The 26445-nt window shown below is 43.2% G+C and overlaps 1 protein-coding gene across 2 annotated transcripts in view; it reads right to left on the minus strand.

The window, feature by feature from the left end:
- Positions 1–26445, minus strand: part of SPECC1L (sperm antigen with calponin homology and coiled-coil domains 1 like) — a 120662-nt gene that overhangs the window by 84749 nt on the left and 9468 nt on the right. Inside the window, exon 2 of one of the 2 annotated variants that reach the window (XM_049790643.1) lies at positions 3863–4052. In XM_049790643.1, the coding sequence (XP_049646600.1) occupies positions 3863–4015 (153 nt within the window). In that variant the 5' untranslated portion in view covers positions 4016–4052. Of the gene's footprint in view, positions 1–1815; positions 1951–3862; positions 4053–26445 lie in introns of those variants that run through there. The other variant, XM_049790644.1, reaches the window with a different exon arrangement.

Raw genomic sequence — 26445 nt, forward strand, 5'->3', positions numbered from 1 at the left:
GAAGATTCCTCTGTCACGAAAAAAAATAACAGTAGGATTTTATTTTAACAAGTGATTCTGGGGGCCGGAGAGATAGCATGGAGGTAAAGGCATTTGCCTCACATACAGAAGGCTGGTGGTTTGAATTCCGGTGTCCCATATGGTCTCCGGAATCTGCCAGGAGCAATTTTTTTGTTTTTGGGTCACACCTGGCAGTGCTCAGGGGTTCCTCCTGGCTCTATGCTCAGAAATCGCTTCTGGCAAGGTTGGGGGACCATATGGAATGTCGGGATTAGAACCACCAACTTTCTGCATGCAAGGCAAACGTCTTACCTCCATGCCATCTCTCTGGCCTCGCCAGAAGGGATTTCTGAGCTTACAGCCAGGAGTAACTCCTGAGTGCTGCCGGTGTGACCCAAAAACCAAAAAAAAAAAAAAGAAACAAGCGATGCTAACAATTCATAGCCCAGTTAATAAAAATCCATGTATCTATGTACACTAATACAGAAGAATAGGCAAATATGTGCCAACATGTTGCTTCTATGGACTCCTGCCCAATCCTCTACTGCAAACCTAATGACAAGAAACCACTGAAAAGCCTGAATATAAAGGACAGACCACTAACTGCCATATATGCTTGGTAGTCTCAAGCTCATGAAAGACACAGACATAGGAAAATAACATAATAAAATACAAATCATATAACTGACCTAATCCTGGACTACCCCAAAATTATTTTTGTTAAAATAGACATGATTAGCACAAATAGTGACACTTCTACAGATTACAAACTATAACTAGCCATGTCAATTGCCAGATTTTGCAACTGCAATTACAGTCATAAAAAAAGATGTTGGGTTTATATTTTTTTGTTTTTGTTCTTTTTTTTTATTAGGAACTACACACTGATATATTTAGCTACAACTCAAGTTCCCAGGGGGAAAAATATATAAAATACCAGAAAACTAGCTTTATGGGCGAAAGAGCATTCTTTGAATGCAGGACACCTGGGTCTGATCCCAGGCACCGCATGATCTCTGGAATCTTGCCAAGAGCAACTCCCAAGGTCCAAGCCAAAAGAAGCCCGGGAATATGCTGAGTTAGACCCAAAATTAAAAACATATATATAGAGAGACAGATACACATGTGTGGGTGACCACATACATAAACAAGCGTTTGTGACATATGAGATTCAACTTCAAATTCAAATGCTCTGCTTATTTAATCATTAATGGCCATCAGAGCTATAGAACTCAAACTGCAGGAAGAGACTACATGCAGAGAAGCACAGTGAAATCACAGAAGTGACAGACAAGTTGGTCCCACAGCCAGCCTGGTTTTTTTTTTGTTTTGTTTTGTTTTTTTTTGGTTTTTGGGCCACACTCGTTTGACAGCTCAGGGGTTACTCCTGGCTATGCGCTCAGAAATCGCCCCTGGCTTGGGGGTGACCATATGGGACGCCGGGGGATCGAACTGTGGTCTGTCCTACACTAGTGCTTGCAAGGCAGACACCTTACCTCTAGCGCCAGCTTCCCGGCCCCCAGCCTGGGTTTTTTTGTGTGTGTGTGTTCACCCACTACTTTCTTTTTTCCTTATATGTTCCCTTATTTCAGCTTCTACTCAAATGACTCTCTTAAGTAAACACATTTGTTATACTGTGGTTCAGGTAAAGTATTCCCCAAACACATACATACACCACACCCCCATACGCTCACATGCACACAAACACACCCACTACTTAAGTAAACCAGCCAATGCAGCAAAACCAAAGCTATGGAGAGCTGGCACATGCATATAGAGGAAGGGAAGACCAGTAAAGCTTTGAGTTGTACTCACTATCAAGACCAACTACGCGCGCTCCGTTCCAGATCCAAGCGTCAAAGATCTGACTGTCTGCTCAATACACTCTCCAAAGTCACTGCCTGGCCGTGATGAGGAGGCAAAGGGAGGAAGGCAGTGGAGTACATCCAATGCCAGTGTTTCAACCTGTTCTTCCAGTCAAGTAAATAACAGGTCACACAGTCAGAAAGGTGCTCCGCTCCAAAGACAGCCACAGACTGAGCAACCAGTTAGGTGAGAAAATGCTGGCTATCTTACAAGAATGGTAGCACTGCCACTCAAAAAAGAGTTTACAGTATGAATTTAGATTAACAGAAGTAGGCTAAAGGCCTATTTCTGGAACTACCCTCAGCCACAGGAAGACACCCAATAGCTCATCAGGAAAAAATCTGGTGATACGTCCAAACCCATGGAGTGTGTGTTCATTCTTAACCACTCTGGACCCAAAAAACCAGCATTTCTTGCTAGATCTTTCAACACATATAAGGAAGTTCTTCATTAGCTGTGAGGTGTTTCATAAAATAATTCAGTAATTATCTAACAAAGCACTGAAAGGACAAATGTAGTTTGGTGTTTTGGGGGTTTTGTTTTGTAGTTTGGGGTTTTTCTTTTTTGGGGGGGAGGAGTATTCCCAAGAAGTGCTCAAGGAGGGACCTGGAGTCACTCCTAGTTACGGTAGGGCCCAAGAATGAACTCTCCCAGGGACCACCACTGCCAATGTAGGAGTACTTGGGAACCCCTAAGTCACACCAGAAGCTGCTTGGGGATGAGAGCTGGGGAATGATAACATGTGGCACCAGGGATTGAACCCATACAAAGCATGATCCCTGTCCCAAGCCCCAAGGAAAAGGCTTTTGAATGAATCATATCTGAGTGGGTGCTCTATTTCTGCCGCCAGGTTGGCAGAAATCTTCTCTCAGTTCTTATCATAGTCCAGTTTAACCATTTTCCTACTAATTCATTACGTCCCTAAAAACAAACAGTGGTCAAATGAATGACTTTTGGACTTAGAAAATTGGAAGAATGTGTGGCTCTCTGTTCAATGAATCTCTAAAGACATGGGCACAGAGATATGGGTTTGGAGTCCTCCTGTTCCTGGATGGCCCAAATTAACACAGACACCTAAAGAGTGACAGGAATGGTTACTTTCTTTGAAATAATCCAGGCTGAAGAACCAATCATTAAAATGCCAGTACCTGTCATTTACCAGCCACCTGCAATTCCAGGGTCTATATACTAACTGCATTTATAGACTCTCATTTCTGAGTCTCGTCAGCCTGCTCGTGACTTAAGGTCCGTGACTTAATGAATTACTACACTAAACTCACAAGGGCTGATACAGCCCCTAAAAGGAATGTAAAAAAATAATAATAATAATAACTAGCTACACTCTCACGAAATAATTATCAATTTTAACGAGGATTAATACTGGGTTAACTGTCAAAGAATGAACAGTTCAGGTTATATGAGGAGTGGGTGGGAATAAAAGTTCTCATCTGGGAGAATGTTACTAGTCACCTCTTAAGACCTAGTTCACATACTCTCTTTATGAAACGCACTTATTCTAGAGACAAAATTTCCTTCCTTACAACAGTTTCCACTGCTCTCCCTGTGCATCTGACTTTCTATCTGTGTTTCATTTATTTGTGGTGATTTGATGTGATGTGATGTGGTGATGTGATGATGATGTGATGTGATGTGATGTGATGTGATGTGATGTGATGTGATGTGATGTGTGATGTGATGTGAAGTCAAGTGATGTGACTCTCCCATCTAGAGTTCCCAAATGCCTTTAAGGCAGCCTCTGGGTCACAGGAGCACCAAGTGCACAAGGGCAGGTGCTCCAAGACTCCTGTCTCAAACTGGTTTCACTCACCAAGAAAGGCCAAAGGAGCCAAGTCAGTCCATCACTGTGAGCTTCTTCAAAGACTATTCCCAGCTGAGTGCAGTCCCTAATTAATACTTAGTTAACAAATCAAAGCTCCTTCTAAGATGCCCCCTTCCTAAAATCCCATCTCATGCACACACCTCACCACTTCAGTACCTTTGACAATGCTGCTGCTGTTCCGGGTTTGACAAGTTTGCTGCCAGTAGATGCTGAAGAGCTGTTTTCGGGTTTCGTTTTTTCTACTGTTTGCGTTTTGCTTATCCCAGACACTTTAGGCACTGAGCCAACACTCCTGCTTGCTTTCTTCATTCTGGGTTTTCTCTTCGTGATGCATTTACAATCAAATCTGTGGAAAGAAATGGCATTACATCAGAAACTTCAGGCTCCCTCCATTCTAGTTTCCCTGTCAACTGCCTGCTCATTCCTCAGAGAAAATGCTGTGGAAAGAAATGGTATTACACTGGATGAAAATTCTAGAAATAAGCTTTGAAAATATTTGCCAGAGGTAAACTAAGTGTGTTGAAAAGTAGATGTTCATATCAATACAGAAAATAAACAAGAAAAACTTCTTAAGACTTCTAATTATAATGCCAATTAGATAGAGTTCAAATACAAATAACAAAAAATTAAGTCTATTCTGAATGTAAAAGGGTTATATATGATACTTGAGCACCAAAACAAAAAGGTGAATCTAATTTACAAAGACTAACTAAAAGATAGAGAAATTCACATTTTGATAATTATTCCATAAGATGACCTTTTAAGAAAAGAAAAGGTTTGCACCAAAAGACTTGATGATTAACTATTCTGTGCTCCAATACTCCAGCTCGACTTTGCCTTGACAGAAGACAAACTATCAGGTGGTCTGATGGTTGGAATAGGAGCCTGGGGAAAGATCCATCCCCAAAATGACTTGGCCTCACACAACAAAACATAAATCTCAGAATCCCTCTGCTCTAGTCTCCCTGTCAACTGCTTTCTCATTCCTTGTAGAAAATGCTGTATGCAGGAATGATCAAATGGACCTTCCACCTTTGGCTTTCGACTTCCCTTTTTCACTTGAGTCATTTGCCCTAAGTAGTTCTTCAGCTCTATCATCTTTTCCTACAAAACATGAACAAAATGCAGCAGTAGAACTATCCTACCCAATCTATTCCATCTACTTATCCTCTGGCCAGTGTTAGTGGCATTCTTAACCAAAATGATTTTCATTTTGAAGGTACTGATAATTATGCTATTTAATATGATGCCTTAATTTTAGCCTCCTGTTTTAGCAGAAAAGTGACTACTATACCTATCATGTGTTAAGTTACAGCTTTCAAAGTAAAACTCTCAGCTATATTCAATTTACAAAAACCGCCTCCTTTTTCAATTAAAATAATTATCTGTTGCATACACACAGAGACACCACTACTCTCAAATCTGCTGATCACCCTGCATTTTAGAAGGCTATAGAGTGGGTGGCCAGCACTCTGACCACAATGTCCCAGAACCTGTGGCTCCTCGAGACAGGGTTTACAACTCTAGGAGCTCTGTCTAAAACTAATTACACAGCCACACAGGAAGCCCAAGTTTGCCCTACATCGAGTAGGAGATCATATAATTAAAACCTACTGAAGAAAACAAATGAAAGACCATTTCTTGCCTTCAACACATGTAGGTATATTTTAAAAATCAAACCACAGGCTCTTATAAAAGGAAAATACCTTTAAAAGATGGTCAGGAGTATCTTGAAAGTTACTATGGATGATCCCACATACAATTTTATTGACAAAAAACAAAAAGGGCCCGGAGAGATAGCACAGCAGTGTTTGCCTTGCAAGCAGCCGATCCAGGACCAAAGGTGATTGGTTCGAATCCCAGTGTCCCATATGGTCCCCCATGCCTGCCAGGAGCTATTTCTGAGCAGACAGCCAGGAGTAACCCCTGAGCACTGCTGGGTGTGGCCCAAAAACAAACAAACAAACAAACAAACAAAAAATTCCAGGGGCTGTAGAGATAGCATGAAGGTTGGGCGTTTGTTTGCCTTCCATGCAGGACAGTTGTTTGAATCCCAGCATCCCATATGGTCCCCTGTGCCTGCCAGGAGCAATTTCTGAGCACAGAGCCAGGAATAAACCCTGAGGACCACCAGGTGTGATTCCAAAAAACAAACAAATACAACAACAACAACAACAACAACAAAAATTCTCTCCAGTTATAAGCATATATTAATGGTTCCCGACAACTAGAAAGTCATGAAGGAGCTTTAAGTACAAGTACAACTTACTGGCAAGTACAATTACTGCTTAAGTTTTTTTTTTTCCTACTTTTATTCCTAACAATGTTATATAAAAAATTTCAATGCAGGGCCCTGAGAGATAGCACAGCGGCGTTTGCCTTGCAAGCAGCCGATCCAGGACCAAAGGTGGTTGGTTCGAATCCCGGTGTCCCATATGGTCCCCGTGCCTGCCAGGAGCTATTTCTGAGCAGACAGCCAGGAGTAACCCCTGAGCAACGCTGGGTGTGGCCCAAAAAACAAAAACAAAAACAAAATTTCAATGCAGAATTACGTTGAAGAAATTGTGCGATCAGCACCTCTTTTTCTCCTTTTACAAACTGTGACTTACATTTTGGCAAAAAAAAAAAAAAATCATACCTCTGTTAAAGATTTCATCTGATCAGATTTTGGCTCATGGTCTTAAGATCTAAAAATTATCCCTCCAAAAAATTCTCTATAATCAATTTGGGTTTCCTCATCTACAATGAAAGAAGCCTGGATTCTAAAGGCTCTCTGATTCCAAAAACTTATAGTTTAAAAAATTGTTCATGTAACTGGTGATAATGGTCTGTCTATAAGGAAGTCACAACAGAAAGACTGTGATATGCAATTAAAGCTTCTCTGAAGGAAAGGGGTAGGTATGTAAAACGGCGGGTAGGGCACTTGCCCTGGACGTGGCCAAGCCAAGTCAGATCCCTGGTACCACATACAGTGCCCCAGCACCCTCGCAGGAGGAATCCATAAGTACAGACCCAGGAGTAAGCCTTGAGCAATGTTGGTGTGCCCCCATAAACCCCCCCACAAACAAAACAAAAGACCCTCTCTACAGGTCACATAAACAATAAACACTGAACTTAATACAGCTCTCATACAAGCTATATTATTTTGGGGGATCACATATCACATTTTATCTTTCTGTTTTCATACCTATGAAGAAGAATTTGAGATATTTTTGTTTGTTTTTTAGAATGAAACTCATAGAGCTTCAGAACAAAATTGCATGTAAACCAAGAATAGAAAAAAATAATCCTGAAAAACATCATTCACAAGGAAGCTATTTAGTCAGGTTCAAGGTCAGAAGAAAGAAAAATGCACTAATTAAGTTTCAGAAACAACACCAAAAAGATCTGGAGAATTTCACTTAAATCTCATTAAACTGCATCAATGGATAATGAAGAACACAAAATCTCTGGAAACTTCAAAACACCTTCAATTCTGGCACAGTGTACTCCAGGAAATTTGGTGGCAACTATAGGACAATGCCAATCCTCCCTCTTACAGTCACACCTTAATAAGATCTTAATAAGATCTTAATAGCTAGGGCCAGCAGGGAGGGTATTTGCCTTGCAAATGGCCAACCCAGGTTCAATCCACAGCATCTCACATGGTTCCCTGAGCCTGCCAGGAGCGATTTCTGAATGAAGAGCCCAGAGTAACCCCTGAGCACCAGTTGTGTGTAGCCCAAAAACAAACAAGCAAACAAAAGATCTAATAGCTATTACTGTCCTCTTAGCCTCTCTGGCTGTCTCCAATGAAAGCCCTCCAATACAAAAGAGTTGTCATTTAAATTTAACCATTATTGGGTTAGAGATGTAGCTCAGCGGTAAATTGCAAGCAGAGATCTGGATTCAATCCCTGAATACAAACACCTTAGGATGAATGAACATAGGGGAGCATGCAAAAACACACACACATTATCTAATTTTAATTTTAGATTTTTAAATCTACTATGTTTATTGACTCCAGAGACCGATGTACCAGATATAACCAATCCCTAAGCACGTCACTTAGCCTCTCTGAAATCTTAAGTTTCTCAAATATAAAATGGCCTGGCAATGGCCTGGCAATACTATCATAAGAATGTTGAGAGCTTCAAATGAAATAATGAGCCCAAATTGCTAAGCAGAGTGACAGCCCATAGTAAGACAGGATAAATATAAGTGATCATATTTCACAGAACACACTGCGTGACCCAAGTATGACTAATACCTTATTAAAATAAAAGCAACTCAAGATACTCTGTAAAAGAAACCTTTTATAAGGAGTGACTAAAGATTTTTTACTTACTACTTACATTAAATTATATACTATGGCACACAGATGTCAACAAATAACACTTGTTCTGATTCTTTATCCCTGAAAATTATATATCAGATAATACTGAAAATAAAGGGAAAGGACTTCCCTGGCATGGTAATCTCGAGATCTGACTGTGGTCTCAGACTTGTCTGTATTAGATGGTGGGAGCCATATTGTGTGCCCTGCAGAGGATGTTCTAGGTCTTGATATTATAAATTCAAAAGTTCTTGAGCCCAGGAATTAAAATGATTAAAACTGGTATAGTTATTAGTTATGATTTTTACATAAAAATACCAATATCGGGGCCGGGAAGGTGGTGCTAGAGGTAAGGTGTCTACCTTGCAAGCGCTAGCGCGTAGGACGGACCTCGGTTCGATCCCCCGGTGTCCCATATGGTCCCCCCAAGCCAGGGGCGATTTCTGAGAACCTAGCCAGGAGTAACCCCTGAGCATCAAACGGGTGTGACCCAAAAACCAAAAAAAAAAAAAAAAAAAAAAAAAACCAATATCATCAAGGCAATTTGTATGAATGTCTCTTTTTTTTGGGGGGGAGGTCACACCCGGCAGCACTCAGGGGTTACTCCTTGCTCTGAACTCAGAAATTGCTCCTGGTAGGCATGGGGGACCATATGGGATGCCAGGATTCAAACAACCGTCGACTCTGGATCGGCTGCGTGCAAGGCAAATGCCCTACCGCAGTGCTATCTCTCCGGCCCTAAATAAATACCTCTTATTTCACAAACTTCCTACTTGAAAAATTAAGGATCACATACAAAAGTTAAACTAAGAACAATGATGGGGGAAAAAAATCATATTGTCAAGGAGATATAAATTTAGAAAACTAAGGGGCCGGAGAGATAGCATGGAGGTAAGGTGTTTGCCTTTCATGCAGAAGGTCATCGGTTCGAATCCCGGCGTCCCATATGGTCCCCTGTGCCTGCCAGGAGCAATTTCTGAGCATGGAGCCAGGAGTAACCCCTGAGCACTGCCGGGTGTGACCCAAAAACCACAAAAAAAAAAAAATTTAGAAAACTAAATGTTGATAATGAACCAAAACCAACATCCAACCTGATCAAAGCAAGTATACTACCAAAAATAAACAAGGGCCAGAACGATAGTGCAGCCTCATACAGAACGTATGCCATGCATATGGCTTACCCAGGTTCAGTTCCCTACATCCCATGTGGTCTCCCATGCACTGCCAGGAGTGATTCCTGAGCTCAGAGTCAAGACTGATCCTGACTGACCTGAGCACTGCCAGGGGTGATCCAAAACCAAACAAACAAACAAAAAAAAAAAGAACAAGTAAAACATTCAAAAGAAATCCAATAAGAAAAATGATTTTAAAAAAAAATGGGGAAGGCGGGGCCGGGCGGTGGCGCTGGAGGTAAGGTGCCTGCCTTACCTGCGCTAGCCTAGGAGACGGACCGCGGTTCGATCCCCCGGCGTCCCATATGGTCCCCCAAGCCAGGAGCGACTTCTGAGCGCATAGCCAGAAGTAACCCCTGAGCGTTACCGGGTGTGGCCCAAAAACCCAAAAAAAAAAAAAAAAAAAAAATGGGGAAGGCAAAACCCGGTAGTACTCAGGACTTACTCTCAGCTCTGTGCTCAGGGATCACTCCTAAAAAGGCTCAGGGGGACAATATGGTATGCCAGAGATCAAACCAGGGTCAGGTGCATGCAAAGCAAGGACTCCACCAGGTAATCTCTCTGGCTCTAAAAGAAATGTTGTTTTGTTTTGTTTTGTTTGTTTTTGGGTCATAGCTGGCAGCACTCAGGGGTTACTCCTGGCTCTGGGCTCAGAAATAGCCCCTGGCAGGCACGGGGACCATATGGGATGCTGGGATTCGAACCACCATCCTTCTGCATGCAAGGCAAACATCCTACCTCCATGCTATCTCTCCAGCCCCTAAAAGAAATGTTTTAAAGAAATCAGAATGTTGGAGCTGGTGAGAGATTACATGAGGCCTACCTGGGTTTGAATACTGGGCACCACATATGGGCCCCTAAGTACCACCAAAGATCACTACTAAGCACAGAGTCAGAATAGACCCCTGCGTAACTGCTGACTGTGATTCAAAATTCCTTCCTTCCCCCCCCCCAAAGAATGTACTAGCTTCCCCACTAAGGTTGCAACAATGGAGGGGGAGAGTGTGCTGGCCATACTGTGGTCCACCACCACTGTACAATACAGCAATATCTCAGCTCAACGAGAACGAGGTATCTGGTACTGCCAGCTTCACTAACTGGGACCAGAGAGCTAGTGTGGGTATGAGAGGTACAAAGCTTGCCTTAAACACAGCCAAGCCAACCCAGATTTGATCCCTGGAACCTGCATGGCCTCTCAAGCCCCGCCTGGCGTGATCCCTGAGCACAGGGCTAGAAGTGACCCCAAAACAAAACAAAACAAAACAAAACAAAATAAAATAAACTCATTTCACTGGAAAAGGTGTTTGTGTACCGGAATGAGTGGAACTACTCCTGAAACTAATGATTCTACATCAGACTGTGGTGTGTATTCATGTGGGCAAAATATACAGTTTTACTGCTCAAGGGATTTTTGTAGAAAGAGGAGAAATAGGTGTTGAGGAGGCAGGGACTTGAAGGAGAGTGACACACCCCTTTAGCAACTGTCTACTGAAGAAATCCTGGCCACATTCAATGAGGGGAACGTAGAATGAACCAAAAGGAGAAAGACACAGTGATGAGTCATAGCCAAGAGTCTAGTAAGGAGGGGGCCAGAGTGATAGCACAGTGGTAGGGCATTTGCCTTGCATGCAGTTGACCTGGGAAGGACCCAGATTCAATCTCCAGCATCTCATATGGTCCCTCAAGCCTGCCAGGAAAGACTTCTGAGTGCAGAGCCATGAGTAACCCCTGAGGGCTGCTGGGTGTACCCAACCCCCCCCCCCAAAAAAAAAAAAAAACCCTGGTAAGTAGACTCCGTTCCAAGGGAAAGTCTGGGAAAAGCTAGACTGCAGTCAAACAAGAGAAAAAAACTGAAGAGATGGAAGAACGAAGAACTTGTAAAAGATGGCTTTGCAGCACTTCATTTTGGGCCAAATAATGCCTACTTATACTAGTTTGTACTCAAAAGATTTAACAACAACAAAAGTTAGAAACCATTAGAAGCTCCATAAATTTTTCAAATGTTGAATACTTAAGATTCTCTACCTCACTGTTTTTCCAAAGAATACCTCAATGTCTTACAAAGAATAACAACAAAAAGCCTAAAATCTTACCCCACAATCTCTTCATATCCATTTCTGGAGATCATTTCTTTTTTTTTTTTTTTTTTTTTTAATACAAGCTCCTGAAAGGCTGTTAAACTACTGACAATACTTAACATTCCAGACAAATGACAAGGCTGGAAAGGATAGCCTAAAAGAATTTCTGGCTACAATACTTAAATGATTTTTCCATATTTAGTCCAAAATAAATTGGTTCCAAAAGTTCAAAATCCCAGAATATAAGAAAATGTATGTGATCTCTGACTATTCCCTCCTTAGTTAATGTTTCTCAGTACATGCAAAGATTTTATTCAGGACCTCTCCAACATTTAACTACGCTCATTTTTTTTTTTTGCAATGAAAAACTACATTTAATTATTCAAACACTTAAGGCAGGGTTCTCACAGTTACATATGAGAATTAACATGATCCAAACTCACATGTGGGGCCATATCCAATGGTCAGGGCTTTTGGCTCTGCACTCAGAAATAACTCCTGGTAGTGCTCAAAGAACCCTACAGGGGTTCTAGGGATCAAACCTAAGTCAGCTGCATGCAAGGCAAATACCCTGGGAGCTACACGATCCCTCTGACCAACAGTCATATTTTAATTAAGAACATAAATGACATATTTTACATTTTACCAAAATGATCAAAAATGAAAATATAAATCGAAACTTTAGTGCTACTTCATATTCAACTGAAACAGTGTAAAGTAGATGATGGTGATGATGATGATATGATGAAGTGCCAGTGACTGAACCCTCTGGAGGTAGGTATGTGCTCTACCACTGAGTCCCTGTGTCCTATACCTGAAATGAATGCTCTGTACCAGAATTACATCTCAATAATAAATAAGGTACAAATGTATGCTCTTCTCCATCCCTGTCACTTCTGCCAGCCCTGTCCCAGTCTTTCCTGTGCTGGAGAAGAAAGATCAGCTTCCCGACTGCCTCCATTCACCACAACCGTCTCTTTTCAGTTAAAGCCTGCCTAGCCATCTCCTGCAGTGGTAAGTCACTCCTATTATCCTCAGAGCAAACACACACCGCCCCCATGACTACCTGTTCCCCCACCTTCCCCACTGCGTTCCCCACTTTCCACCCAAACACTGTGCACTCTTCTTAAATATCTCCTCATGCTATCGTTCCCCTCTCAAGGTATCCTAACATCATCTTACATGACAGCTGCACCCAGCACAGCAAAGTTCAGCAATACAAAGCAACCAAAACCAAAATGGGGGTAGCCTCTGCCAGTGCTGAGCATGCTCACCACACACACCCACCAAGAGACTGAGAGCAAATGTCAGGGCTTCACACGGCTCTGTCAGACACAACACTTGCTCTCTGACATTCATGTCCCTGCACTCACCTTAGTGTATTTTATCCAGGCGATATTCCAGGCATATACAGACAACAACATACTCACTGTTTACCAATAAATCAAGTGTACTAAGCAAACCAGATCCTCAAATTAGGAAAGGCAGCAGCAGCAAAGGGAATGGCAGAACACAAGGAATAACAGACAAAGAAAACACTGACAGAATGGGCAGGAACACTGAGCCATCACCAGCCAAGCTCTTATAACCCAACCCCTGCCTGGCAGCCCTCAGCACTGACTTACAACAGTTCCAAACCTCTCTCTTCCAGAAATTACTTCCAAACAGACTCAGAGCAGAGCAATAGGCCCAGATCTGCCACAAAACCATTTACCACACAGTCACTGGGCTATGCTTTACACAGCTCTTTCCTCCCACAATCCTCCACGCCCCACCATTTCACAGCGAGGGAGAGGGATTCCCCATACCCCCCAATTCGGATAGGGCAAGAGACGCAGATCCAGCAGCAAATCCAACGCAGGAAATAACCCACACACAGTTGGGAAGGAATAGCAGGTCAGAAACTCACACGGCAAGCTGTTCATCCACAAGCCAGTCGCTCCACCACGTGGAACCATGAGCCAAAATGGCAGCTTCCCCTCCAGGCCTCCAAAGCAGACTTTATTGGAAAAAAACAAAGCCCATCCCCAAGGGGAGGGGGAAAAGCCAGATGAGGAGGCAATGGGGAAACATCTCTTTTTTTTTTTTTTCCCGGTTTTTGGGCCACACTCGGCGGTGCTCAGGGGTTACTCCTGGCTGGCTGCTCAGAAAGCTCCTGGCAGGCACGGGGGACCATATGGGACACCGGGATTCGAACCAACCACCTTTGGTCCTGGATCAGCTGCTTGCAAGGCAAACGCTGCTGTGCTATCTCCCCGGGCCCCTAAAATTTTAATTATTATAGTTCAAACCACAGAGGTCACACCCAGCTTGCTCAGGAATTACTCCTTTTTTTGTTTTTGTTTTTGTTTTTGGGCCACACCCAGCAGTGCTCAGGGGTTACCCCTGGCTGTCTGGAAACATCTTTTTAACATGAAAACCAAAGGAATCAATCGAGAGACCAAAGGCCTCTACCAACACTTTTCAATGCTGGAAACTCCCCAACTCCAACTCCAACTATCCCAACTCCAACACTGACCTACTGAAATCTCCCTCTTCCTTCGATGCCAATCTCAAAGGACAAGTTCAAATCAATTTCCTAGAGTTCCAGCCCCAAGGACTAGAATTTGTCAATACCACAATCATACCTAGTCTCCCAACATACCCACCCTATACTAAGGCCCCCTTCATGAAAACCCCAGTACTTGATTCTTTCAGCACTTTTCCTACAAACCTCAATAAGAATATGCCTCTGTATGAGGCAAGGTAGGGCAAGTATTTAAAGATAACATTCAATAATTAGAGGGAATGGAGTCCAATACTTCAAAAGAGAACCCAAGCTAAACCAAACAGTCTGAATTACTGCTGAAACAAACATGCATGTGAGAAGGAAACCCTAGCAAACTCTTTAGATAGATCTGTTAGCCTCCTTTTTTTTTCTGCTAACCTCTTATTACACGGTGCACAACCCATCACAAGACAGCCAATTGTATGTGTGTGTAGAACTACTCAATTATTAATGGTTGTGGAGGGTTAAGCGGGAATAGGAAAAAAAATGTATAAAGTACTTCCTTCTGAGATCAAAATGACATGGTCTACACTTCCTTATTAAAATGTTGAAACAAAGCATAGAACTCAATTTTATTGATTTTTCTGTGACCAATTTAGGATCAAACTTTTGTCATTACTGCAACGAGTAACATAATCCAAGGTCAAGCAATCAAGTTCAATTAGAAAAAGGAAATAAAAAATAAGTTTCTCTTTCGAATGCCTCATTCTAGTTTTTAAAACGTAACAATTTGAGGGCCTGGGCAATAAATAGTATAGCAGCAGGGCATTTGCCTTATACGAGGTTGACCTGGGACTGGGACAGACCTGGGTTTGATTCCTGGCATCCCACATGGTGCCCTGAGCCTGCCAGGAGAGGTTTCTGGTTTTTTTTTTTGTTTGTTTGTTTTTTTGGTTTTTGGTTTTTGGGTCACACCTGGCAGAGCTCAGTGGTTACTCCTGGCTCTATGCTCAGAGATCGCTCCTGGCAGGCTCAGGGGACCATGTGGGATGCTGGGATTTGAACCACCATCCTTCTATATGCAAGGCAAATACCCTCCTCCATGCTATCTCTCCCATCCCCAGGAGAGATTTCTGAGCATAGAGCCAGAAGTAATCCCTGAGCATTGCTGGGTGTGACCCAAAAACCAAAAAGAACAGAAAAGAAAAGAATAACATTTTGTATTATGTGAATAAATTTTGAATTTTGGTAAAAGGTTACTAGAAAAAGACAGACATTAAAAAAAAATCAATTCTGGGGCCAGAGAGATAGCATGGAGGTAAGGCGTTTGCCTTTCATGCAGAAGGTCATCAGTTCGAGTCCGGACATCCCATGTGGTCCCCCGTGCCTGCCAGGAGCAATTTCTGAGCATGGAGCCAGGAGTAACCCCTGAGCACTGCCGGGTGTGACCCAAAAACCACAACAACAACAACAACAACAAAAATCAATTCCCAGCGATCAGAGAGATAGTACAGTAGGTAGGGGAGATTGCCTTACAAGAAGCCAAACTGATTTGATCCCAACATCCCATATGGCCCACGGCAAGCCCTTCCAGGAGAAGTAAGCCCTGAACACTGAGGAAGAAAACGGGAGAGGGAAGAAGATGGGAGCGGAGATGGGGAGGGACAGAAAGGGGATAAAAGGGAAGGGAAGGGATGGGGGCAAAGGGAGCCTTCCATTATAATAGTCACAGCCGTTTAGAATCATTTAGCAGGTGTAAAATTCTAAGTCCTCAAAACTATTCCCCTCAGTTCAAAAACATTACCCTAAAAATTACTAACCCTGGGAACAGGGCAATAGCACAGTGGGTACCCGGATTCAATTCCCCAGCATCCCAAATAGTTCCCTGAGCACCTCCAGGAGTAATTCTTGAGTGCAGAGCCAGGAGTGACCTCTGAGTATCACCGGTGTTGCTCCAAAACAAGACAAAAACAAAAACACAAAAACTGCCAACACATATACAAGCCTCTGAGAATATTGTCTAATCTTATTTCATTAATAAATGGTAATTGGGGGCCCGGAGAGAGTGCACAGCGGCGTTTGCCTTGCAAGCAGCCGATCCAGGACCAAAGGTGGTTGGTTCGAATCCCGGTGTCCCATATGGTTCCCCCATGCCTGCCAGGAGCTATTTCTGAGCAGACAGCCAGGAGTGACCCCTGAGCACTGCCGGGTGTGGCCCAAACACCAAAAAAAAAAAAAAAAAAAAAAAATGTAATTGGAACACTTTAGTTTTAAAAAGTCATCCTGGCCTGGGGCTAGAAAGAGAGTATGAAAGTTAAGGTTTATTATATCTTGTGTCAACTTCTACAAAGACACAGACCTCCCTTCTCTTTGATGATTCAAATCAAGCCTTCAGGGATGTCCATCACTGTCTCTCCTTTGTTCAAACCACAGCTGTTCCTGAAAGCCCTGAATTCTTTCCATAAACCAACCAGCATAAACGGCTGTTTATGCTAAGTTAGTAAGCAAAACATGAATTATTACAGAGGCTGTTTATGCTGTTTATGCTAAGTTAGTATGCAAAACATGAATTATTACAGAGGCTGAAGCCCTGATATGCACATACATGTGAGTACCTAAGTATATGTATGGGGGGGTTTAAAACATAAATTGTTCCTACACAGGTGAAAGTGAGAGGTGATGAGGGGAAAGGAGAAGAAAATCTGTCACTCCAACCACACTGAGCAGCTCTCACCAAACTGGGGGCATGCTAGCAAGTCAATAGTCAGCAGTCACCTCTTCACCGGGGAAGAGAAGGTAGCAGACTCAGGGCAAAGCTGCTGCCAGACTGTCTCAGCTCCTTAGGGGGCCTGATGTCCATTGCTGACACATGAAATAAATTTAGCAGCAAACCTGCTTTGGCCAAAAAACCCAGGGCCACTATAATTTTTTTTTTTTTTTTTTTTTTTTTGGTTTTTGGGCCACACCCGGCAGTGCTCAGGGGTCACTCCTGGCTGTCTGCTCAGAAATAGCTCCTGGCAGGCACGGGGGACCATATGGGACACCGGGATTCGAACCAATCACCTTTGGTCCTGGATCGGCTGCTTGCAAGGCAAACGCCGCTGTGCTATCTCTCCGGGCCCCAGGGCCACTATAATTTTTACATGCCACTTAGAAGCATGTAAGAGAATAAACGAGAAACAAGAAATCTGGAACTTGGGCCCGGAGAGATAGCACAGCGGCGTTCGCCTTGCAAGCAGTCAATCCGGTGGTTGGTTTGAATCCCAGTGTCCCATATGGTCCCCCGTGCCTGCCAGGAGCTATTTCTGAGCAGACAGCCAGGAGTAACCCCTGAGCACCACCGGGTGTGGCCCAAAAACCAAAACAAACAAACAAACAAACAAACAAACAAAAAAAGAAATCTGGAACTTATCTCAGTCAGCAGGCCCATCTAGGACACCTTAATTTTTTTTTTCCCTTTTTGGGCCACACCTAGTGACGCTCAGGGGTTACTCCTCGCTATGCACTCAGAAATCACTCTGACTTGGGAAACCATATGGGACACCGAGGGATCAAACCGAGGTCCGTCCTAGGTTAGTCTTGTGCAAGGCAAACATCTACTGCTTATGCCACTGCTCTGGCCCCTTGACACCTTAACTTTTTAAAGACTGTCTTCAATTTACTTTTCAATATTACTGAATGCAATAAATTAAGTGTATATTGTGACAATGAATAAAGTAAACAATATGAATTTTTACTTCCTGGTTAATGAGCACAACTACTATCTCACATTTTTCTTTCTGTGTGTGAGATTCATTCCTGATTTAAAGTGGCAAGTGAGATGCTGAAGAGTACAGCGGGGAGGGTATTTGCTCTGAATGGGGCCAACCCTGGTTAGATCCCTGGTATCCCAAGGGTTCCCCAAGCCCACCAGTAATTTCCTGAGGAAAAAGTCAGGAGTAACTCCAGAGCACTGACAGGTGTAGCCCCAAAACCAAAATGATTGATTAGATGGGTAGGTGGGTGGGTGAGTGGATGGATGGATGATGGATAAAATAAAGTGGCAAGTGAGAGGAAGTGGATTCCTGAAGGGTGCAGACACTTGCTGGTGTTGGTGTCCATTGTCCTGAGAAGCAATACAGGAGTCTAGGCTTGACAGACGCAAAGCTTAATGTAGACCTGAAGCATGGCAGAGCCACATGATGCTCTCTACGGATACGGTCTAACACACAAATAATGTGTGTGATTTATGATGTCTGATCCAGAATGACAGAAGCCCGGCTAAACCCTATGTTCTCTAGCACATCCAGGGCACTGAGTGCAGTTCTGGAAGGACTCTTCGGACAGACTCCAATCACTAAGTAAAAATAGTCAGTTTTCAAATCTGAAAAGATCCCGAAGGCAGAAACAAGACTAGAGAAAAAAAGTTAGATTCTGGAACAAAAAAATTCCCAGGTGACCCTCCATCAAATGAAAAGAGAGTAGGGTTCTCTGCTCTCACCAAAAGCATTCTATGGGGTGCTAGGATGACTACTAATTCCTAATGGTTCCCTAAAGTTTCCAGACAATAGCAAGATAATTTAAATGTCTTTCTTTCTTTTTGTTTTTTGGGTCACACCCAACAATGCTCAGAGTTACCATATGGCATTCAAGGAGTGAACCCATGTCAACAGCACACAAGACAAATGCTTGATCCAGTATTATTATTATGGCCCCAGCTTCAATTATTTTCAAAATCACTGTAGGGAAGAGGATTCTCTTCTTACTTCTGCCCTTTACATCCTTCTGCACTCTTTACATACTTCTGCATTTATATCCAGAGGCCAGCCCTTTTTCAGTTCTGCAATCCCATTATCTCCAATTTCCCATCCTAACATTTGAGCACAACATGGCAGAGAGCTTGGTAACTAAATAGATATATAAACTCCAGGCTTCTGGCAATTCATTTTCCTTAAGTATTTAGACAAAGGACAAAAAAACTAAAAGTAATACCAATGCAAAAATTAAAGTCACAATGGACAGGAAATAGAGAGAAAGCATAAAAGGTAATCTAGTTAATTTAAGTGGTCCTTTTAATTTCCTCCTCTGAAGAGACAGCCAGTCAAAACAGATCATGAAAAAGGCTAGGGTGGGAAATAGACTATATAAAAGGGAACAGGGTTGGAGTGATAGCATGTTTGCCTTGCACTCGGTATATACAGGTTCAATTTCCGGCATCCCACATGGTCCCCCAAGCAGCACCAGGAGTGCTTCCTGAGCTGAGAGCCAGGAGTAACCTCTGAGCACTGCCAAGTATAGCTCAACAAACAAACAAAACACACACACACACACACACAGAGAGAGAAAAACTGCTTTCAAGAAGACAGCACTTTGAAAGCCAAGAAAGCACAGACACACACAAAAGATCTACAATACCAGAGCTGAGAAGGCCAGCTCAGATCTCCTCAGAAGGGTACCCCTGGAAGAAACCAGCTCGACCACAATGCCATTCGTAATTCCTTCTGACCATGAAGTCAATCACGGAAAAGACAACCAACCAACATTCTTGTAATCATTGTGAAGGTCAATACAGGCCGGCAAGAAGCTCAGTGGCAATGAGGCAACCCAGATCAACTCCCTAAGTGAGAAAGTTTGTGTTCTGCTGGTTCTTAATGAAGAAAGATGCTTGCATGTTGCTAACAAAACAAGTCATCTAAACAGTTCATCTGGCTACTTTTACATATATTTTCTTAATCCTCAACAAGTAAATAAATTTAAAGGGGGCACCAGCAAGGTAATCTGTGCCAGGGCCAAAGGCAGAAAATCAGCAGCTGTCATCCCCAGAGCCTAAGAACAAAGCATAGTCAAAGGTACAAAGTGCCACTGGACTATGAGACTTGAGAGACGGGCCCCAAGCCAAGTCCAGGGGACAGACAGTGCAGCAAGCACCAGCCAGGAGACACTGGCTTCAGGGTTTGAACTACAGACCGAAGACTCAGAAGCCCTACACAGGATAATGGGAGAGGATGTGGTCATCATACAACAAGGGGAGGTGAGAAGACAGCAGGGTACAGCATCTGGTCTCTGGACACTGAAGGGGAGAGAGCAGTGAAGGGAAATGAGTGACATGGGTGAAAGAGAGGTGAAGAATTGGCTAAGTAAACTGAAGAGTAAGCTACAGTTTCATACATATCTGGAGTTTTATATGCAAATTTTTCATACATTACTCAAGGAACCACATACTCAAGAGCCAAGTCTAGTTTCTAGTTTCTCTGGGACAGAAACCAGTAACAGCAATGCAAAAATTAATGAGAAACAACATCTTTTTCTTCTTGACCTCAGCTATTTCTGAGCAGATAGCCAGGAGTAACCCCTGAGCACTGCCGGGTGTGACCCAAAAACAAAAGAAAAAAGAAACTACTTTCAAAGATGGATAGTAACTGAGAATTCTAACAACCCTTTCTCAGAAGCTACTGCTTTGTAGCCAAAAGAGAATTTACCACTGCTTACCATCCACTATTCCAATGTGCAGTATATAAGCCTCCTTTGGCAGGAAAAGTGTCTGCCCAACTTTTATATTAAACATGGCTCATTTTATCTTTTTATTTGGGGGACGTAGTTTGGGCCACACCCAGCAATGCTCAGGAGTTGATTAATACTGGCTCTGTGCTCAGAAATTGCTCCTGGCAGGCTCAGGGAACTATATGGGACAGGTTAGCCGTGTGCAAGGCAAATGCCCTACCACTGTGCTAGCTCGGCCCCAACATAGCTCATTTAAGCAGGAGTTCCTTTACTGTGCTTCACAATACTGATTTTTTTTTTTTAAAGGTAAAACCAAGGGCCGGAGCGGTGGTGCAAGCTGTAGGGTATTTGCCAAGCACGCGCTAACCTAGGCCAGACTGCAGTTCGATCCCCAGAGTCCATATGGTGTACCCCAAGCGAGGATCGATTTCTGAGCACATAGCCAGGAGTAACCCCTGAGCGTTACCAGGTGTGGCCCAAAAACCAAAAAGGAAAAACAAAAACTAAAAACAGGCTTGCAGCAAACCTATGTCAAATTATCTGTTGACATTTTTCCAACACTATATACTCTTCTTGTGTCCCTGTTTCAGAAGTCTGTATTTTAAATATAATGCAATCTTTCTTAAAGGGTTTCCATTGCTGCTGTCATTGTTTCATCAATCCATCCACTCATTTAATCATTCCTCGTTCACCCTAATCATTCCTGGTCATTTTAATCAATCCTGGTCGCTGTAAGCACTCCACATCATTTTAATCATTTCCACACATATACATGGGATTCCAAGCCCTGAACCTGATTGGTTCTGAGTAAGCAGCTTGGTAAGCAAACACCATACCATTGTGCTAGGACTCGGGTCCCTATAATGCAATCTTAAATTATATTTTTAGTGTAATAATAACTTTATTTTTAATTTGGTTTTGTTTTTGGGTCACACCCGGTGGCACTCAGGGTTTATTCCTGGCTCTGTGCTCAGAAATCGCCTCTGGCAGGCACGAAGGACCATATGGGATGCTGGGAGTCTATCCTGGATAAACTGCATGCAAAGCAAATAAATGCCCTACCGCTGCGCTATCTCTACAGCCCTAGTGTAACCATAACTTTTGATGCAAAGTTATGATATACAACCCCAAAATGTGACTTTATTATAATATTCACTTTATTATAGCTGTCTAGAACTCAATATAGGTATGCCTATATAATCACAGAGAACTTATAACAAAATAGAAAAAGTACCTGTGTAAAGTTATCACTGGGGATAATAATAAACTTTGAGTGAGAAAGTAAATACTGCAGTAGACCAGAAGAGCATTTCCTACTCACTCAATAAATAAATCTTCTCAGTCTACCCTCACTTCTGATTTTTACTTTCAGTTAAAGAGATCACAGTATTGGGAAAATTACAAAACCAAGTCACTTTATATCACATTTAAAATATGGAAAGGCCCCGGAGAGATAGCACAGCGGCGTTTGCCTTGCAAGCAGCCGATCCAGGACCAAAGGTGTCCCATATGGTCCTCCGTGCCTGCCAGGAGCTATTTCTGAGCAGACAGCCAGGAGTCACCCCTGAGCACCGCCGGGTGTGGCCCAAAAACCAAAAAGAAAAAAAAAAAAAAAAGGAAAGGAGAGGCCTGAGCAATAGCAGAGCAGTAGGATGTTTGCCTTGCACGCAGTCAACCCTGGATGGACCTGGGTGCAATCCCCGGCATCCCATATGGTCCCCCTAGTCTGCCAGGAGCTATTTCTGAGCGCAGAGCCAGGAGTAACTCCTGAGCACCGCTGGGTGTGGCAAAAATAAATAAATAAATAAATAAATAAATAAATAAATAAATAAATAAATAAATAAATAAATAAATAAATATGGAAAGGAGAATATATCCTAAATGGGAGAAAAAGAAGATAATCAGGGGCCAGCACGGTGGCACTAGAGGTAAGGTGTCTGCCTTGCCAGCTCTAGCCTAGGACGAACCACGGTTCGATTCCCCGGTGTCCCATATGGTCCCCCAAGCCAGGAGCGACTTCTGAGCACAGAGCCAGGAGTAACCCCTGAGCGTCACCGGGTGTGGCCCAAAAACAAAAACATATATATATATATATAATATAATTATATAATATATATTATAATTGAGAACCTTCCCAAAGAACCCCAGAGGCCTCTAGAATATCAGGAGACAATCCTCAAAGTAAGAGGGGGTTATTGAGGGAGAAGGCAAAGAATAAAAGGAATAGACTGGGACTGGAGAGAACAGGAGACCCATCCATTCTCCAAATACACTCCCAGAGCCTCCTAACTGCAGCAACTTGAAGGGCAGCTTCAATTCAGGGCAGGTTTTCGAAGGCAGTGCTTCCTAACTAACACTTACCAGAAAGAACCTGCCAAAGCAACACAAAATAAATCCATCCCGTTTTCATGAGAAAACATTTTTTTCATTTCAAGAAACAACACCCCTGGAGTTTCCTTTTCCCCCCAGGCTACAACATAACAAGGCAGTTCCTTTCAAGTATGAAACAAAGCAATGTAATTGCAACAGAGAAAAGAGCACAGAAAGAGACCTGGGCTCAAAGACAAGTGTGGTCACTTAGCCAGTGGCCATTCAGCTGGCTCTGTATTCTTTAGGTTAATTAATTTCCTCATTTAAAGAGGGAAATAACAGCTGCGCTCAGGATGTGCTATGGAGGGTCAGGTTGGATGAGAGAGATACAGGAAATGCAGGCAGGCTCTTCAACTGTGCTGCTAGAGGTGTTCATCAAACGCTGTAACACCAGAACATACTAAACCCCCTGATTACCGTATTTTTTGCCCTATAAGGCAAACCTGACCATAAAACACATAGTTTTAGATGCTCTCCTGCCCTGCACGCAGGCTTCAGCTCCAAGTGACATTCACTCCATAATGGAGTACAGTGACAGGGAGGGGGGACGTCTTTTGATATGAAAAATATAGTAAATCAGATTTAATCAATGATGTTTTGGATCCCAGCCCACTTAAACACGTATATGGAAGGCAGAGAAGACTCAGCAAGGTCAAGCAAACAAAGGCAAGGGTCAGGGTGATGGAAAGGCTGAAAAGATGCTTTGCTTGTGGAAGCCCAAGTCTGATTCTGGTACAGTGTGTTTCACAGAGCCTGGAGGAACTTAGCACACCCATCCATGCACCCTCCCCCCACACACATAAAGGGAAGATGTGCAAGAGAGGGGATGACTATGTACTAGTTCCTCTAGAGAATTCTAGAGTACTCTGGCTGACATTTATGCCATAAAACCTTCTGAAATACTACTTTACCATGTAACTGCAGGGTGCATTGTTCAAAATTTAAAAACAAGAAACATTGTAACTAAAATGCATCCCCCCCCCCAAAAAAAAATTTGCAAAAGACATAGAACAGTGGGCAAGGTGATTGTCTTGCATGTAGTCTACCTGGGTTTGATCTTGGGCATCCTATATAGCCCCCCTAAGAACAGCCAGGACAGACTCCTGAGCACCATAGGGCAGGGGTCTCAAACTCGTGGCAAACAGCCCTCCGTACAACATTTTGTGGCCCTGCCCTAGAGGAATCTGCTTTTGTCTTGTTTTGTTTGAGTTGTTTGAGTCACATCCCCCAATGTTCAAGGCTTACTACTGACTTGGCACTCAAGGATCATCCCGATTTTGCCTCCTGCAGCCCGCAGGTAAATTGAGTTTGAGACCCCTGCCATAGGGGGTGCCCCACCCACCCAAATAAAGGGCAAAATAATGACTCATTAGAGTGAAATGTTGATTAACAAAAAAAAATTTTGCATTCCACAATGGTGGAACTGAGTCTAGTGAATGAATAAGTGTCTGAGGAGAATGATGCAAGGTTGAGAAATGGACAACTTATGTTTCCATTTCCTGCCTGGGTAAGGGGTCACTTAGCAAGGTTCCCTTGTTAACCTAAAGATGAACTCTGGGGGCTGGAGAGATAGCATGGAGGTAAGGAGTTTGCCTTTCATGCAAGAGGTCATCGGTTCGAATCCCAGCGTCCCATATGGTCCCCCGTGCCTGCCAGGAGCAATTTCTGAGCATGGAGCCAGGAGTAACCCCTGAGCACTGCCGGGTGTGACCCAAAAACCACAAAAAAAAAGAAAAAAAAAGATAAACTCTGGTGCCCAATGCTGCTCACATATGCCACACAACAGCCAGCTGTGTTCAAGCAACACATCTAATCATATACAAACATCATTACCAGAGCCAGAGAGACAGGACAGCAGGTAGAACACTTGCCTTGCACACAGCAGACCAAGATTCAATCACCAGCATCCTGTATGGTCCCCAAGCACCACCAGGACTACCATATTTTCTAGCATATAAGACGACTGAGAGTATAAGATGACCCGCTACTTTTCCTGTTAAAATATAGGATTGGGGGCCCGGAGAGATAGCACAGCAGTGTTTGCCTTACAAGCAGCCGATCCAGGACCTAAGGTGGTTGGTTCAAATCCCAGTGTCCCATATGGTCCCCCGTGCCTGCCAGGAGCTATTTCTGGGCAGACAGCCAGGAATAACCCCTGAGCACCTCCGGGTGTGGCCCAAAATCAAAAACAAAACAAAAACAAAAAACAAACAAAAAAATATATATATAGGATTGGGGCTATATTTGTCGTATAAGACTACCTCTTTTTTAACACATACCAAATGGAAATTAAAAAACGTAAGAGAAAAAGAGTAGAACCCTCAAAGGTTAACAGTATATGTTTAATAAAGCTAGACTTCGGAGTGCCAACAATCATTTTACATTTGTTATTTGTAGTGAGTGACTGCAATTTTTCAGTTGTGATCTACACTGAGAGCAGGGAGAGGGGACTCCTCCAAGAGCAGCTGGCTGGAGTGCAGTGATTAATAGGACATCTAGAGGGAGACAGAGAGGCTCCTCTGTGTCCCATAAAAACTGGACAGAGGACTGAGCACTGGAAAGCCACATACCCAGGGGCTGGATGAGATGCGGTGCTCGATAACTCAGCTCCTCTGTGTGCCCTGAAAGATGAATCAGGACAAGCTGAGGACTGAGCATCGGAAAGCCGCATACCAGCCATGACACCCGGCAGCTGGATGGGATGCAGCGCTTGGTAACTCAGCTCCACTGTGTGTCCTGAAAGATTAATCAGGACAAGCAGAGGACTGAGTGATGACGCCTGGCAGCTGGATGTGGAGGTAAGAGGGAGGCGGATCACTTATCCCTGAAGCTGGAGTAAGTTTCAACATGCCATATATCGGCATATAAGATGACCCCCGACTTTTAAGAAGCTTTTCATGGGTTAAAAAAAGTTGTTTAGGGGCCGGAGAGATAGCACAGTGGCGTTTGCCTTGCAAGCAGCTGACCCAGGACCTAAGGTGGTTGGTTCGAATCCCGGTGTCCCATATGGTGCGTCATGCCTGCCAGGAGCTATTTCTGAGCAGATAGCCAGGAGTAACCTCTGAGCACCGCCGGATGTGGCCCAAAAACCAAAAAAAAAAAAAAAAAGTTATCTTATACACTAGAAAATACAGTAATTCCTGAGCGCAGTAAGGAGTAACCCCTGAACACTGCCAGATGGAGCTTTAAAAAAAAAAAAAACACCCCATAAATACAGAAGAAAATGCTCAAGCACAACTAAAAGAAACATCCCCTCAGCAATCACTCAACTAAAACCTGCCACCAGATTTGACATTCCAAAAATAAACTGTGTGAGCAGCATAGTGTGTGTGTGCATGTAGACTCCCTCCTCATTCATTTTAGCAACAGCAAAGAGAAGGAAGGGGGAGGGAATATGTACAAAATAAGGTGTTTTCTGGAAGTCCAGGGATGTGGCCTAATAGAAAAGCACAGGCCTTCCAGGCTAAGACTACAATTTAGTCCCTCACACCACTCCACAAACCCAGCATGATCCCACCAGCACTGTTACTGTAATCCCAACATTACAAAAAAAGTGTGCCATCTCCAAAGCATTACAACCTACATGAGTCAGCACCAAAATGAAAAAAAAAAAAGCAAGAGAGGAACACAAGCAAGTATGTGAGGCCCCAGCTCTTCACCACCACCACAACGAAGGGGAGGGGAAAAATAAAAATGAAAAAACTACGCATTCCTACCTTCAAAGTCAAAAATAAAAAAATAAAAATAAACAAGCACAAAAAGGTTTCTTCTGACTCCATCTATCTCCTGCAGCCCAAGCAGGCTCAGCCTCAATCTGCCTAAGGAAAGTACATCAT

This window comes from Suncus etruscus, chromosome 17, assembly GCF_024139225.1.
Source record: "Suncus etruscus isolate mSunEtr1 chromosome 17, mSunEtr1.pri.cur, whole genome shotgun sequence".
NCBI lineage: Eukaryota > Metazoa > Chordata > Mammalia > Eulipotyphla > Soricidae > Suncus > Suncus etruscus.